A 14773-nucleotide genomic window follows, 5' to 3' on the forward strand; every position below is an offset into this window, starting at 1 on the left:
AGAAAGAAATCAAACTCAGGTCCATTTCAACTATTGCTCTACGAGAATCTGTTGATTTCAAAGATGGTGGACTATGGGTTCAGCCCTGTGATGAGTGCTGTGAGGATGCAACTGAGGTGGAATTTTCACTCCTCGCCCTATTGGACTTCATATTCTAGTGTGGGAAGGCATTGCTTCCCTTATTTCAATATTAACAACAAAGGGTAATAATATTTCCCATTTATTAAGCATTGACTAGGTATCAGGTTTTGTGCTAAATGGTAGGTGAGCTTTGTCTGGTTCCTCATAAATCTCTGCTGCTATGGGTGTGTGCTTTGACAGAAGTTTGACTTCCAGTCCACAGAGATCTTCTTTGGGGGAGTAATATCAAGAAGTGGCATGAAGGAGGCTGCAGGGCTCCTAGTCACATTCTGTATCTCGACCTAGGCATGTTCACATTGGTGTGTTCACCGCAAAGACTCTCCGAGCAGTCCACTCTACAGTGTGCTTTATAGGAGCACAGTGTACATTCATTAAAAAATTTTTCTTGGGCCGGGCGCGGTGGTTCAAGCCTGTAATCCCAGCACTTTGGGAGGCCGAGAGGGGCGGATCACGAGGTCAGGAGATCGAGACCATCCTGGCTAACACGGTGAAACCCCGTCTCTACTAAAAAATACAAAACAAAACAAAACAAAAACAAAAACAAAAAAAACTAGCTGGGCGAGGTGGCGGGCGTCTGTAGTCCCAGCTACTTGGGAGGCTGAGGCAGGAGAATGGCGTGAACCCGGGAGGCGGAGCTTGCAGTGAGCCGAGATTGCGCCACTGCACTCCCGCCTGGGCGACAGAGCGAGATTCCGTCTAAAAAAAAAAAAATTTTTTTCTTGGCTAGGCACGGTGGCTGATGCCTGTAATCCCAGCACTTTGGGAGGGCGAGATGAGCAGATCACCTGAGGTCAGGAGTTTGAGACCTGCCTGACCAACATGGAGAAACCGCGTCTCTACTAAAAATACAAAAAAATTAGCCAGGCGTGGTGGCGCATGCCTGTAATCCCAGCTACTCGGGAGGCTGAGGCAGGAGAATCACTTGATCGCTTGAACCTGGGAGGCGAAGGTTGCAGTGAGCCGAGATCGTGCCATTGCACTCTAGCCTGGGCAATAAGAGCGAAACTCCATCTCAAAAGAAATAAATAGATTTTTTTTTCTTAAAAAGTAAAAATCATGAAATAAAGGGACTGGGCTAATATTGCAAAATATGGGTTTGTGTGTGCATTTTCCTCTCCTGTAAGATACTAACTAAGCTCTGTGAAACAGTTTATCAATGATTCTTTATCATTGAATCCATGGAGTTCCTTACACAGTGCAGAGCACAGAGTAGGGGTTCAATCAACAGTACACTCATTGCGTTTTCATTGACAAGGGGCACCCTCACTCAACCCATGTGCCAGACGTATTTCTGAGAGCTTTGCTTAAGCTGATCTCACAGGAGGCAAATCTTGTCATTAGCCTTAGTTTACAGATGAGAAAGCTGAGGCAGAGAGGGGCTGACCCTGGAACTTGTGATTTCATTATACATCATCCTACGCTGCCTCTCAAGATGGCAAGGCCTACCCTCTGAATAATGAGGGGATGGACTGAATCTTGGAACAAGAGGCAGAGTTTGAAACCCCTATGAACATAAATGCAAACATTAAGCCAGAGGCTTGGGGTTCCACGGATGCTGAAAACAATGTTAGCATCATTGGCCAGATCATCTGGAAGTAACACATCTGGGTGTGTCAAAAAAAGCAAAGATTTGGGAGTCAGACAGGCTAGGATCTGATGCATCATTTGTTACTAGTTGTGCAAACTTGGATAAGTCATTTGACTTCTCTGAGTTTTTGTAGTACATATATAGACTAGAGATGGCAATGCCCAATTTGTAGGATGACTTTTAAGGATTAAGCGGTTGTTAAGTAACAGATGTAAAAACCTTAATGAAGCATAGTGTCTGGTCCATGGAAGACCTTCAAAAAAGTTTTTTCTTGTTTTAAATCAGACAGAAAAGGTCACTGAGGTCATTGGAATATCTTTGCCAAGGGTTTATATACAATGAAAACAGGGTTGACATGAAAGAGGGAATGGTCTGTTCAGGAGGGAGGTTGATGGGAGGAGGCTAGAGAAACACAGCTAGTGGGTGTATAAGGAGCTGGGAGCCTATGGTTCAGGCCTGTCTCTACTTACTGTGTGACCTTGGGCAACTTGTTTAAAATCTCTGAGATGCCATTTATCCATCTGTGAAATGAAACAACGAGGCCGGGTGTGGTGGCTCCCGCCTGTAATCCCAGCACTTTGGGAGGCCAAAGGCGGGTAGATCACCTAAGGTCAGGAGTTCAAGACCAGCCTGGCCAACATAGTGAAACTCCATCTCTACAAAAATAAAAAAAATTATCCAGGCATGATGGCGGGTGCCTGTGGTCCCAGCTACTCGAGAGGCTGAGGCGGGAGAATCGCTTGAACCTGGGAAGCGGATGTTGTAGTGAGCCGAGATCATGCCATTGCACTCCAGCCTAGGTAACAGAGCCAAGACTGTCTCAGAAAAAAAAAAAAAAAAAATGAAAAAAAGAAAAAAAAAAAAAAAGAAAGAAAGAAAGAAAGAAAGAAAGAAAGAAAGAAAGAAAGAAAGAAAGAAAGAAAAGAAAAGAAAAGAAAAAAGAAACAATGAGTGAGTGTGAGGCTTAAGGTGGCATTGGTTCCTGAGAGCAGCCAACCTTATTAGTCATCCCAATCACCAAGTGAAATGGTACCCCTGACCTGGGTCAATGGATGAGGAAGAATAATGGCAAATGGGGGTCTATGCTTCTACCCTCCACCACTAGGGAGGTCTCAAGCTTGGAATTCAGCAACCAGGTTTTTAGGTCCTGGACCTGGCCCATCCTCCTACAGTCAAGTAGATAAGTGGAGGGTTTGGTCCGTTGGGCTAAGGAGATAGTGATCAAGGCCGTTACTCTGCAATCAGACTCAGAAGTGGCCTCTCAGTTACTTCTCCATTTGTGGGTCACCTTGGGAGAGCAGAGGAGGGGAAGGAATTTAGGTCTTCTTACCCTCTGGGCTGCCTGTCCCTGCTCCCTGAGCCCTGGAGGGCTGGGGTGGAATATGGAGAATAAACCTGTACCTATTTTATTTTATTTTATTTTTTTTGAGACAGAGTCTCACTCTGTCACCCAGGCTGGAGTGCAGTGGCATGATCTCGGCTCACAGCAACCTCTGCCTCCTGGGTTCAAGCGATTCTTCCACGTCAGTCTCCTGAGTAACTGGGATTATTGGCACCTGCCACCATGCCTGGCTAATTTTTGTATTTTTAGTGGAGATGGGGTTTCACCATGTTGAGCAGGCTGGTCTCAAACACCTGACCTCAGGTGATCCATCCGCCCAGGCCTCCCAATGTGCTGGGATTACAGGCATGAGCCACCGTGCTCGGCCCTACAAATCTGCACTTTCTAATTGACAAGGGTCACCCTCCACTCATGTGCCAGGCATACTCATGTTCTGAGAAGCATACCACAAGGATGCCTCTGAGTTCACCCTGACAAGTCCACGAGCTCTTGGCAGAGATATCTGGCAAATTCAAGGTTTGAGACATGCTGGCCTCTCTTTAACATGCAGCAAATTTGGTTAGAGCTTGGTCAGTTAAAATTTTGATGTTTTGTTTTGCATTAATTTCAATTTATAAGAAATATTTCATTTCTATTTCACTATTTCATTTATCTCGAATAGTGAATTTCTTAGTATCCCCTTAATTTCTTAGTGTCCCTGAGTTGAGCACCTCCCCTGCCTGATTCTAGTCCAGACCTTGGGGTGACACAAGGCTGGTGGGAGATGGGAGGTGAGGAGGGGAGGGTTGGGTGGAGAGGATGATCTACAGAATGCTGGAGAGACTCCGCGTGGAGCTTTTCATGCTGCCTCTTGCCAGCCCTGAAGCTATGCCTTAAGGTTGGACAAGGTGGCATATTCTAGATCAGAGATCCTCAGCTGGGGCCATTTTTCTCCCCAGAGGACATTTGGAAACATGTGGAGACGTTTTTGATCATCTGCGGGGGTGGGGAGAGGTGCTACTGATATCTGGTGGGTAGAGACCAGAGGGGCCATTAAACTTCCTACAACGCCCAGGACAGTCCCCCACAACAAAGAGTTATTTGACCTCACACATTAATAACACAAAGGTTGAGGAACCTTGATCTAGATCCACAGCACAGAAGAAGGGATGTAGATTTTTCACACATTAAAGATGAGAAAGCTCATGCTTGTAATCCCAGCGACTCAGGAGGCTGAGGCAGGAGGATTACTTGAGCCCAGGAATTCAGGGTTACAGTGAGCTATCATCGCAGCACTTCACTCCAGCCTGGGTGACAGAGCAAGATTTTGTCTCTCAAAAAAAAAAAAAAAAAAAAAAAAAAAAAGAGGCAGACAGGCGCAGTGGCTCGTGCCTGTAATCCCAGCACTTTGGGAGACCGAAGTGGGTGGATCACGAGGTCAGGAGTTCGAGACCAGCCTGGCCAACATAGTGAAACCCCATCTCTACTAAAAATACAAAAATTAGCCAGGTGTGGTGGTGGGCGCCTGTAATCCCAGCTACTCGGGAGGCTGAGGCAGGAGAATCGCTTGAACCCGGGAGGCAGAGGTTGCAGTGAGCCAAGATCGCGCCATTGCACTCCAGCCTGGGTGACAGAGCAAGACTCCATCTCAAAAAGAAAAAAAAAAAAAAAAGATGAGAAAGAAGAGTGAGAAAGAGGAAGGGAGAGAAAAGAGAGAGAGAGAAGAAAGAAAGAGAGAGAAGGTTTTGGAGTCAAAAAGACTTAGAAATTCCAGTTCTTCTACTTCCCACGGAACCTTTGCAAGTTGCCTTCTCTCTTTCTCTGAATCTCACATTTTGCCTCTGTGAAGTAGGGGTGGTCATACATGCCTGGTGGAGACGAGGTGGAGATGAGGGTGAGGGGTGTGTTGCCCACAACACCCCTAGGATGGGTGAGAGCTTGGGAGCACTGAGCCTCCCCTTCCCCTCTTACTGCTTCCCCTCATTGTCTCCCACAAGCTCCCTGGGATCTCCACAAACAGGAAGCTACTCCTGGAGTTAAGGTGCGTTGTTCAGACTGGGGCGCTTTAGGGGGCATAAATAATAATTATGCCTGGACAATGGACATAACATCCAGGGCCTCCTGAAGCAAACCAGGGTATGGGGCACCCACACATGGCAGTAGGCCCCAGGAGGCAGGTCCCTGCAGTCCCAGCAGAGAGCAGGGCACAGGGTTGAGATAACTGAGCAAACTTCGTTATCAGCTCCTTTGTCCCCAACGCTGACCTAGAGCAATCATTCTGGCCTCTTCCCACTTCCCCAGAAACCCAGTATAAAGGCTGCTTCTGGGCCCCGAAGGCAGAGGCACTGAGAGTGGAGGTGTCAGACTCTTGGAAGGTGAGTTCTCTTCCGGCTGCCCAGGCAGGACCAACGTAGGCCCTGGGAAGAAGAAGCACCTCATAGGGCAAACATGTAGGAGGCCTGTCCTTAGGAACATCATGGCTAAGCAGACCTGTCCCCGCCGGGGCAGGAGTCTGGGCTGAAGGTGATACTGGAGAGCAGCAACGGAGACTGGAAGACGAACGAACTTTTGTACCTGAGTTATCCCTCCCACTATTCCTTTTCTAGACTCTCCAGCTCAGCGTCTGTTCATGGCAAGAAGAGAAAGCAATCGAGTTTGCTCTTTAATCAAACAATTAAACAAACATTCCCTCTATACTATGTGCCAGGGGCTACACTAGATACACAAAGACAGCCCGCAGAAGGAAGGTGGAGTAGCGTCCTCACTAAAAGACAGTAGATATGCAACGCCTCCTGTTCCTGCCCGTTCTTCTGCTGGGAACAGTTTCTGCTCTTCATCTGGGTAAGTCTCTCCCTTCCCTCTTCATCCGTCTTTCTCTTTTTTCCTTTTTCCTACACTCCCCTCCCCCAGCTTTTATTTGCACTCATGAGGTCAGGACCACAGCCTTCCCTCTTTAGCCGATACAGCTCATCTCCGGTAAGATATCACCTGGACTCAGAACTGTAACCTGGAACTTTCTTTTTTGTTTTTTTGTTTTTTGTTTTGAGAATGAGTCTCACTCTGTTGCCCAGGCTAGAGAGCAATGGCACGATCTCGGCTCACTGCAACCTCCGCCTCCCGGGTTCAAGCAATTCTTCTGCCTCAGCCTCCCGAGTAACTGGGACTACAGGCACATGCCACCACACCCGGCTAATTTTTGTATTTTTAGTAGACGGGGTTTCACCATATTTGCCAGGCTGCTCTTGAACTCCTAACCTCATGATTCGCCCACCTTGGCCTCCCAAAGTGCTAGGATTACAGGCTTGAGCCACCGTGCCTGGCCAACTGTAACCTGTACTTTCAAAAGGAAAAACCACCCACCTGTTAAGATGAAGGGCTGGTGACTGCTCTGGGCTTCTCACACGTGCTTTCTCCCACCTTCAAAACATGCACTCATGGTGTCGGCCAGGAGTCAGGTTCTTGTCCATTTGTGGGTGTGACCTGAGAGATCTCTCCTTACCTAACACCAAGGAAATCTTCCAGGCTTGGCTACAGGTGGAGTTCCTAGGAAAGCTCGAGGGAAGTTGCTGGAGCTGTCCACGGTGCTGGAACAAAGAAGCTCTTGACCTAATGGCAGGTTACCTCTTTTTCCCAGAGAATGATGTCCCCCATCTGGAGAGCCTAGAGACAGAGGCAGACCTAGGCCAAGATCTAGCTAGTTCAAGGGAGCAGGAGAGAGACTTGGCTCTGACCGAGGAGGTGACTCAGGCAGAGGGAGAGGAGGTCAAGGCTTCTGCCTGTCAAGACGCCTTTGAGGATGAGGAAGCCATGGAGTCGGACCCAGCTGCCTTAGACAAGGACTTTCAGTGTCCCAGGGAAGAAGATATAGTTGAAGTGCAGGGAAGTCCAAGGTGCAAGGCCTGCCACTACCTATTGGTGCGGACTCCTACAACGTTTGCAAATGCTCAGGTAAGTAGTAGGGAGGCTACTGCGGAGGACCTGGGGGAGAAGAGAGTACATTCAGTCTTCTGTTCCCTATTCATTTAGGCTAGTGCATCAGAGTCACCTGGAGGTATTGTTAAAACAGATTTATGGGCCTCACTCGCACAACTTCTGATTTAGGAGGGCTGGGGTGGAGCCTGAGAATTTGCATTTACAACAAATCCCCAGGTGATGATGATATTGTTGGTCTGGTGGAGAACCACTGATTTAAACAAAAGGCTTCAGTGTTAGAAACACCTGTGTTAAATTCTGGTTCTGCCTTTTATTGGCTGTGTTACCTGGGCAAGTTGCTTTGCCTTTCAGAGCACCTTCCTTTGTAAAATGAAGATATATAGCACCAACTTCTTAGCGTTGTGGTGAGTATTATATGAGATAATACATGAAAAGTGTTTGGAATAGTCACTGGGTCATAATAAACTCTCAATAAAAGGTAGTTATAATTATTATGAGTATTATTATTTCCTGCAGGATTGTCCTGACAGCTAATTAAAGAGCAAAAGATAGGATTAAGGGAGGCGAGTAGGTTTATTTTATTCTTATTATTATTTTTTTATTTTTTATTTTTTTTGAGACGGAGTCTCGCTCTGTCGCCCAGGCTGGAGTGCAGTGGCCGGATCTCAGCTCACTGCAAGCTCCGCCTCCCGGGTTTACGCCATTCTCCTGCCTCAGCCTCCTGAGTAGCTGGGACTACAGGCGCCCGCCACCGTGCCCGGCTAGTTTTTTGTATTTTTTAGTAGAGACGGGGTTTCACCGTGTTAGCCAGGATGGTCTCGATCTCCTGACCTCGTGATCCGCCCATCTCGGCCTCCCGAAGTGCTGGGTTTACAGGCTTGAGCCACCGCGCCCGGCCCAAGTAGGTTTATTTTTAACCTGAAAAGGGATGCTGGGCTCTTGCCTGGAGACTCAGAAACTTGAAATAAATAAGAGGAAATTCTCTACTTTGTTTCTGTCTGCAGAACGTCTGCAGCAAATGCTACGGAGGCAACCTTCTCTCCATCCACAACTTCAACTTCAACTATCGCATTCAGCGTTATGCTAGCACAACCAACCAGGCCCAGGTCTGGATTGGAGGCATCCTCAAGGGCTGGGTAAGTCAGGGGCGAACTCTCGGGTGCAGTAAGTTCTTTCTGATTGTGTTAAAGTAGCACCTGATGGTGCCAAGCTTCAGGCCAGCAGCTAAAGTGTCCTTAATGTGGCAGGCAATGATGTTCTGGAGCTGGCGTGTACTGGCTCAGGAGAACTGATGGTGCACATCTCTTCCCAACTCCATGCTCAGTGACTACATGCTTGCAGCTTGACATCAGCCATGGTGGGAGTATTTACACACAGGAAATTGGCAATTGCTACACATCAGGGCTCCTTTCTACTCCCCATCCTTCCACCCACCCCAAGAGCTGGTATAAACATTTACCAGCATACCACTGGAGTCACGAGACAGAGTCCAGGCCCACCCAGCTTAGTCACTTAGAAAGCTAGCTAAATAAGTTTCTCAGAGCCTTGTTTTTTTTTTTTTTTTTTTAATCCCCGAAATGGGGACCTTCTTCTCTCAGGGTGGTTCTGGAATTGTGGGTGAAGAAGTGACATTATATTTGGTACTCAAAGTATGGTCCATAGATCAGCAGTGCCACCATCACCTGGGAACTTGTTAGAACTGTAGAATCTTGGATCCCACTGCAGACCTCTCGAATCAGAACCTACATTTTAACAAGATCCCCAGGAGATAATGTACACACAGTAAAGTTTGAGAAGCCTGCTCTGTGTGATGGCTGACAGAGATGGTTGCTCTTCTTGTCACTGCCTGGAAACTCTTAGGAGTGGGTCTCTAGGGTGTCTGGCTCCTGGCCGGGTAGGCAGTGAGAGAAGTCAACAGGGGGTATTCTGTGAGGTCCTGGATCTGAACCTCTGCCCTCTGACCTAGCCTGTCGCTTCTCTAGTTCCTGTGGAAGCGGTTTTGCTGGACTGATGGGAGCCACTGGAATTTTGCATACTGGTCCTCAGGGCAACCTGGGAATGGGCGTGGGTGCTGTGTGGCCCTATGCACCAAAGGTGAGGGGGAAGGGCACCAGGGCAGGGAGAAGGGGTAGTAAAGTGGAATTCTTAATACTACCCCTTTGAGCTGCCTGAACACACCTCCCCAGACTCAGACCCTCCTGCTGACTTAAAAATCAAAGTCCTGTGTGTGAGGAGGGCTGAGACATAGGGAATCCTCAAAGCAAAACCAGGTGATAGGAGTTCCGGAGAGGGGGTGGGGGGTGGGCTGGAAGGTGTGTGTGTGGGAAAATTCTTTGCCTCCTTCGATATGAGGGCAATAGATTCCAACAACAGATGTGACCAATGAGAGTGGCAGAAGTGGATATAAGGTGTGGATGAGAGAAAAGGAAGGATGGGGAAATTAGGGATGGCTGAGAGACAAGATGCCTGCCTCCAACAGCAGATGTGGGCGGCAGCATGGGTGCCGGATGTGACGGACTTTAGTATAGTGGCTAAGACCATATGTGCTGGAGAAAGACCCTGCAGTTCACATCTCAGCGCAGCCACTTGCTGACTGAGATACAGGCACATTGTTTATCTCCACTAAGCCCCCGGTTTCCTTATCTGTGAAATGGAGATAATGGCAGCACCCACCTCTTGGAGTCGTGGTAAGGATTAAATGCAATAGTCCACCTAAGTCCGTCTAATGCATTTAGCACACAGCCTAGCTCGCAGTAAGAGTTCAGCAAATGTGAGCCAGTAGGGATGTGGGGCAAGCACACAGCTGGCAGATGACGATGGCCATTGATGGGGACATAGGGGGCCCCTGAGGAGGGAAGGAGATGAAGCCCAGGCCAGACCCCGCGGGGCGGTTGACTTCACTGTGCTCTCTGCTGCTAGGAGGTTACTGGCGACGAGCTAAATGCAACAAGCAACTGCCCTTCGTCTGCTCCGTCTAAGTCAGCGGCACTGAGATCCTGCCAGCAGCCTCCTCCCGCCCCCCAACCACTCCTGCTCATAAATCCAGACTTCTCACAGCATTTCCTGACTCTCGTTTCTTTATTGCTCACTTTGGGGGATTACCCCAGTTCAGGAAAATCCTGGAAGCATTCACTCTTTCGGGAAAGTGACCGATGGGCCTGGCGGCTGTGCTGGGAGGCGGAGCGGGACCCGGGGTGGCGCGGTCCCGAAGGCCTCCTTGGGCATGGGGTAGGGATGGGGGGATTGGGGCAGGGGTGTGGGTGGTGGGAGTAGAGGTGGTAGAGATGGGAGTAGGGGTGGGAGTGGGGAGGTGGGGCGATGGGGTAGGGGTGGAGGTAGGAGATGGGAGAATGTGCGTAGGGATGGGTGTGGTGGAGGTGAGGGGTTGGGAGTAAGTGTGGGGGTGGGAGGTGGGGGGATGGGAGTAGGGATGGGTGTGGTAGAGGTGAGGGGTTGGGAGTAGGGGTAGGGATTGGGGGTGTGGGGGTGGGAGTAGAGGTAGTAGAGATGTGGAGATGGTAGTAGGAATGGGAGTGGGGAGGTGGGGGGATGGAAGTAGGGGTGGGAGGTGGGGAATTGGGAGTAGGGGTAGAGGTGGGAGGTGGAGGGATGGGAATAGGGATGGGTGTAGTGGAGGTGAGGGGTTGGGAGTAAGTGTGGGGGTGGGAGGTGGGGGGATAGGAGTAGGGATGGGTGTGGTAGAGGTGAGGGGTTGGGAGTAGGGGTAGGGATTGGGGGTGTGGGGGTGGGAGTAGAGTAGTGGAGATGGTAGTGGAGATGGTGGGAGGGGGGGGATGGAGTGGGATGGGTGTGGGTGGGGGTATAGGGGTAGGGTGGGGGTGTGGGGGGGTGGGAGTGGAGGTGGGGGAAATTGGGTTATGGAAGTAGGGGGGGTGGGAGGTGGGGAATTGGGAGTAGGGGTGGAGGTGGGAGGTGGGGGGATGGGGGTTGGGGTGGGAGTGGAAGGTGGAGGGATGGGAGTAGGGATGGGTGTGGTGGAGGTGAGGGGTTGGGAGTAGGGGTGGGAGTGGGAGGTGGAGGGATGGGAGTAGGGATGGGTGTGGTGGAGGTGAGAGGTTGGAAGTAGGGGTGGGGGTGGGAGGTGGGGGATGGGAGTAGGGATGGGTGTGGTGGAGGTGGGGGAAATGGGAGTAGGGGTGGGGGTGGGAGGTGGGGGGATGGGAATAGGGATGGGTGTGGTGGAGGTGGGGGAAATGGGAGTAGGGGTGGGGGGGGAGGTGGGGGGATGGGAGTAGGGATGTGGGGTGGATGGGGGAAATGGGAGGGATGGGGGTGTGGGGGGTGGAGGTGAGTTGAGGGGTTGGGAGTATGGGTAAGGATTGGGGAGGTGGGGGATGGGAGCTCAGTTGGTGTGGGGTGCTTTTCTGGTCCTCTTGCTTTGTTTGGATTCAGTATGGGGTGCAGGTTGGGATGGATGGCTTTCCAAAATAAAGGCCATGGAGCTGATTCAAGAGTTGGTGTAGAACATTGAGGTCCCACCTAGGGAACACCACGAGGAGGTGGGGAGAAAGCAGTCTTGTCTTGGGGCAGACTGCTCCTCAGGCCCTGTGCCTTTCTGGCTTCTGGTAATGGCCCCCAATTCCATTCCTAGCCACCTCTGTGAGTCCCCAGCCTCCTCTGAGGCACGTTCCCCATCCATTGCCAGGAGGGTGATGGTCCTCCCCTTCCTTCCTCCTGGCCTACCTCTGCAGAGGGGCCACATCCTTAGGAGGGAGCGGCTTCTCCCCAGCAGGGCCCTGGGCGCAAAGCCAGGGTGTCTGGTAGTTCCCATTCCCAGTTCGGCAGCCCCAGGCCTCTGTGTCTCTCCATCACCCACTTTCTCAGACCCTGGGGACATTGAGAGAGATTATTGTTGTTGCTCTTAACTTTGTCACAGATGAGGTACCGGGCTCCAGGAAGGATGTAGAGTTGATGAAGCAGGAAGCTCACATCTGAGACTGGGTATCAAGAGGGTAGAGAGCCCTGGATTGTGGGGGGTGGAGGCAGAGAGGAGAGAGAGACTTCATGGGCGTGTATTTCTACATGGGGCCCAGGGAGAATACAGAAGTATTTCTGTGTGTGCACATGTACATGTGTGCGTATATGGTGTGTACATGAGTCAGTGTTTGTGTACGTGTATACCTGTATATGTGTGAATTTATATATGTAAATGTGCATAAATCTGTGAGTCAGTATGAATTTGCATGTTGACTGTGCATATATTTACATATCTCTGTGTATTTATGGATATGTCTGTCTGCGTACACCTGTGAGTGCATACGTCTGCAAAGCTTTGCAGCCTTATGTTCCTGAATCTCTCTGTGTATGTGTATGTGTCTTCCTCTGTGTCTTTGACTGGTATGTACGTGGGTGGGCATATGTCTCAGTGTGTGTCTGAGCATACCTGCATACCGGACTATGTTTGTGTGTATGTGTATATCTGTACCAGCATCTGATGGGATGTGGTTTCAGGAGCGAAAAGAAGTTTTCCTGGATGTGCTGTGTTTCTAAGGGTGCTAAAGTTGAGGGGACAGGATCAGAGAGCCCTGGGGAAACTGGGTGATGGAGAGAGCACAGAGATGAGGCCCTTAAACATGGGCAGGCCTCTGGCAACAGGAGAATGGGTACTGGCATTGCTAGGGACTTTACCCATGCTGGGCCCCAGGGACTGTCTCTACATGAAAAGGCCTGTCCTCAGTAGAGGGGTCTGTCCAACTTCCATGGATGGAAATTGGGTCAGGCAGCTCCTAATCACAGCATATCAGGTGGTCCTTCTCCCCAAGGGCATGGAAGGGGAGCTACCTGGGAGTAGGGCCCCACACAGGTCTGCGCACTACACACTACAATAGTCCATTCTTTTTTTTTTTTTTTTTTTTTAACTTTATTTGAGGTTCATGGGTACTTGTGCAGGTTTGTTACATAGGTAAACTCATGTCACGGCGGTTTGTTTGCTGTTCAGATTATTTCATCACCCAGGTACTAAGCCTACTACCCAATTTTTTTTTTTTTTTTTGAGACGGAGTCTTGTTCTGTTGCCCAGGCTGAAGTGCAGTGGCACAATCTCGGCTCACTGCAAGCTCTGCCTCCTGGGTTCACACTATTCTCCTGCCTCAGCCTCCCAAGTAGCTGGGACTACAGGCGCCCGCCACCACACCGGGCTAATTTTTTGTATGTTTAGTAGAGACGGGGTTTCATTGTATCAGCCAGGATGGTCTCTATCTCCTGACCTCGTGATCCACCTGCCTCGGCTTCCCAAAGTGCTGAGATTACAGGCGTGAGCCACCGCGCCCGGCCTACCCAATATTTTTCTGCTCTTCCCCCTCCTCCTACCCTCCACCCTCAAGGAGACCCTAGTGTTTGTTGTTCCTTTCTTTGTGTTCATGAGTTCTTATCCTTTAGTTCCTACTTATAAGTGAAAACATGAGGTATTTGGTTTTCTGTTCCTGCTTTAGTTTGTTAAGGATAATGGTCTTTAGCGCCACCCATGTTCCCAAAAAAGACATGATCTCGTTCTTTTTATGACTGCATCGATTCCATGGTGTATATGCACCACACTGTCTTTTTCCAATGTGTCATTGATGGGCATTTAGGCTGATTCCATGTCTTTGCTATTGTGAATAATGCTGCAGTAAACATTCTCATGCCTGTGTCTTCATGGTACAATTATTTATGTTCCTCCGGGGATATACCCAGTAATGGGATTGCTGGGTCCAGTGGTAGTTCTGCTCTTAGCTCTTTGAGGAATCGCCATGCTGCTTTCCACAATGGCTGAACTAATTTACACCCCCACCGAGGGAGTACGTGTTCCCCTTTCTCCACAACCTCACCAGCATCTGTTATTTTTTGACTTTTTAGTAATAGCCATTCTGACTGGTGAGATGGTATCTCATTGTAGTTTTGATTTACATTTCTCTAATGCTCAGTGATACTGAGCTTTTCTTTTTTTATATGAATAAGCCCATTCTTTTATTTTATTTTTTCCTATTGGAGAGTCATGCTTTAAAATAAGCCCATTTTTGATGCTATGCTTCTAGAACAGTGTCGTCTGTCTGTGGGAGTGGGAAGGACAGGCGATAAAGGAAGTTCTGTGCATGTGGTCTGGAGACTGGTATTTCAGCTGAATGCCAAGCCCCTTATATCAACCTCTACTTATCTCCCTGATGGAGAATGGACTTTAGCCAAATCCAGTAGCCCAACATCCTGCCAGTCAAAATCAGGGGTAGAGGTAGGGAGGGGAAAGAAAAGGGGCTTAGACCCCTCCAGACTGAAGCTTACTTGAGGCAGGCCAGGGTAGACAAGATGTCCCTCAAATCTTCAGCATGATCTAGCATTAGGCCTCAACGTCAACTCTTATATTTTCATTCCTTTGGCTGATTAAGGCCTTCCAGTCTTGAATAACCCCTGATTAAAAAGGAAATACTCTTGAGAGAAGAAATTCCCCAGAATGTTATCTATTCATACACCTGGAAGGCTGATTGGCAGCTTGCTGAGAACAAGATTTTGTGAGAAGGAACACAGAAGGAAAGGATGTGTGGAACTATCAGTGGAAATGGTGGGAGTGGGGTGGGAGGGGGAGAAGAGAAGCTATTAAAATGGAGATAACGAAGCAGAGCCAGGGCTGTGCTCACTATTTTCTCTTCCTAGAAACCCAAGAGAACTAGGACTTTCCCAGTATCCTTGCAGTAAAGCTGGGCTCTGCAGCACGCTGCTGAATCCTGCCAATAAAAAGTGGCTGGAGATGAAGTAAACCCACTCCAGGCCTGGTCTTCGGATTATCCCCTGTGATCCTC

General features: G+C 49.3%; 2 protein-coding genes across 2 annotated transcripts in view; one reads left to right on the forward strand and one right to left on the reverse strand.

Moving 5' to 3' along the window:
• Positions 1-14773, reverse strand: part of SERPING1 (serpin family G member 1) — a 437682-nt gene that overhangs the window by 235998 nt on the left and 186911 nt on the right. The gene's annotated exons all lie outside the window — the stretch shown is intronic.
• PRG3 (proteoglycan 3, pro eosinophil major basic protein 2) lies at positions 5389-10042 on the forward strand. Its single transcript, XM_050758648.1, has 6 exons — positions 5389-5425; positions 5758-5891; positions 6685-6998; positions 7988-8119; positions 8966-9077; positions 9903-10042. Exons 2-6 carry the CDS (start codon positions 5831-5833, stop codon positions 9959-9961), a joined length of 678 nt encoding a protein of 225 aa, XP_050614605.1. The 5' UTR covers positions 5389-5425; positions 5758-5830; the 3' UTR covers positions 9962-10042.

The sequence above is a fragment of the Macaca thibetana genome, chromosome 14, assembly GCF_024542745.1.
Source record: "Macaca thibetana thibetana isolate TM-01 chromosome 14, ASM2454274v1, whole genome shotgun sequence".
Classification (NCBI taxonomy): Eukaryota; Metazoa; Chordata; class Mammalia; order Primates; family Cercopithecidae; genus Macaca; species Macaca thibetana.

Bases quoted from the DNA above. Each gene is read 5' to 3' on its own strand.
- PRG3 (XM_050758648.1), top strand. From the start codon at position 5,831: ATGCAACGCCTCCTGTTCCTGCCCGTTCTTCTGCTGGGAACAGTTTCT. The intron at 6,999-7,987 runs GTAAGTAGTAGG...TTCTGTCTGCAG, and splicing joins CAACGTTTGCAAATGCTCAG to AACGTCTGCAGCAAATGCTA. The intron at 9,078-9,902 runs GTGAGGGGGAAG...CTCTGCTGCTAG, and splicing joins TGTGGCCCTATGCACCAAAG to GAGGTTACTGGCGACGAGCT.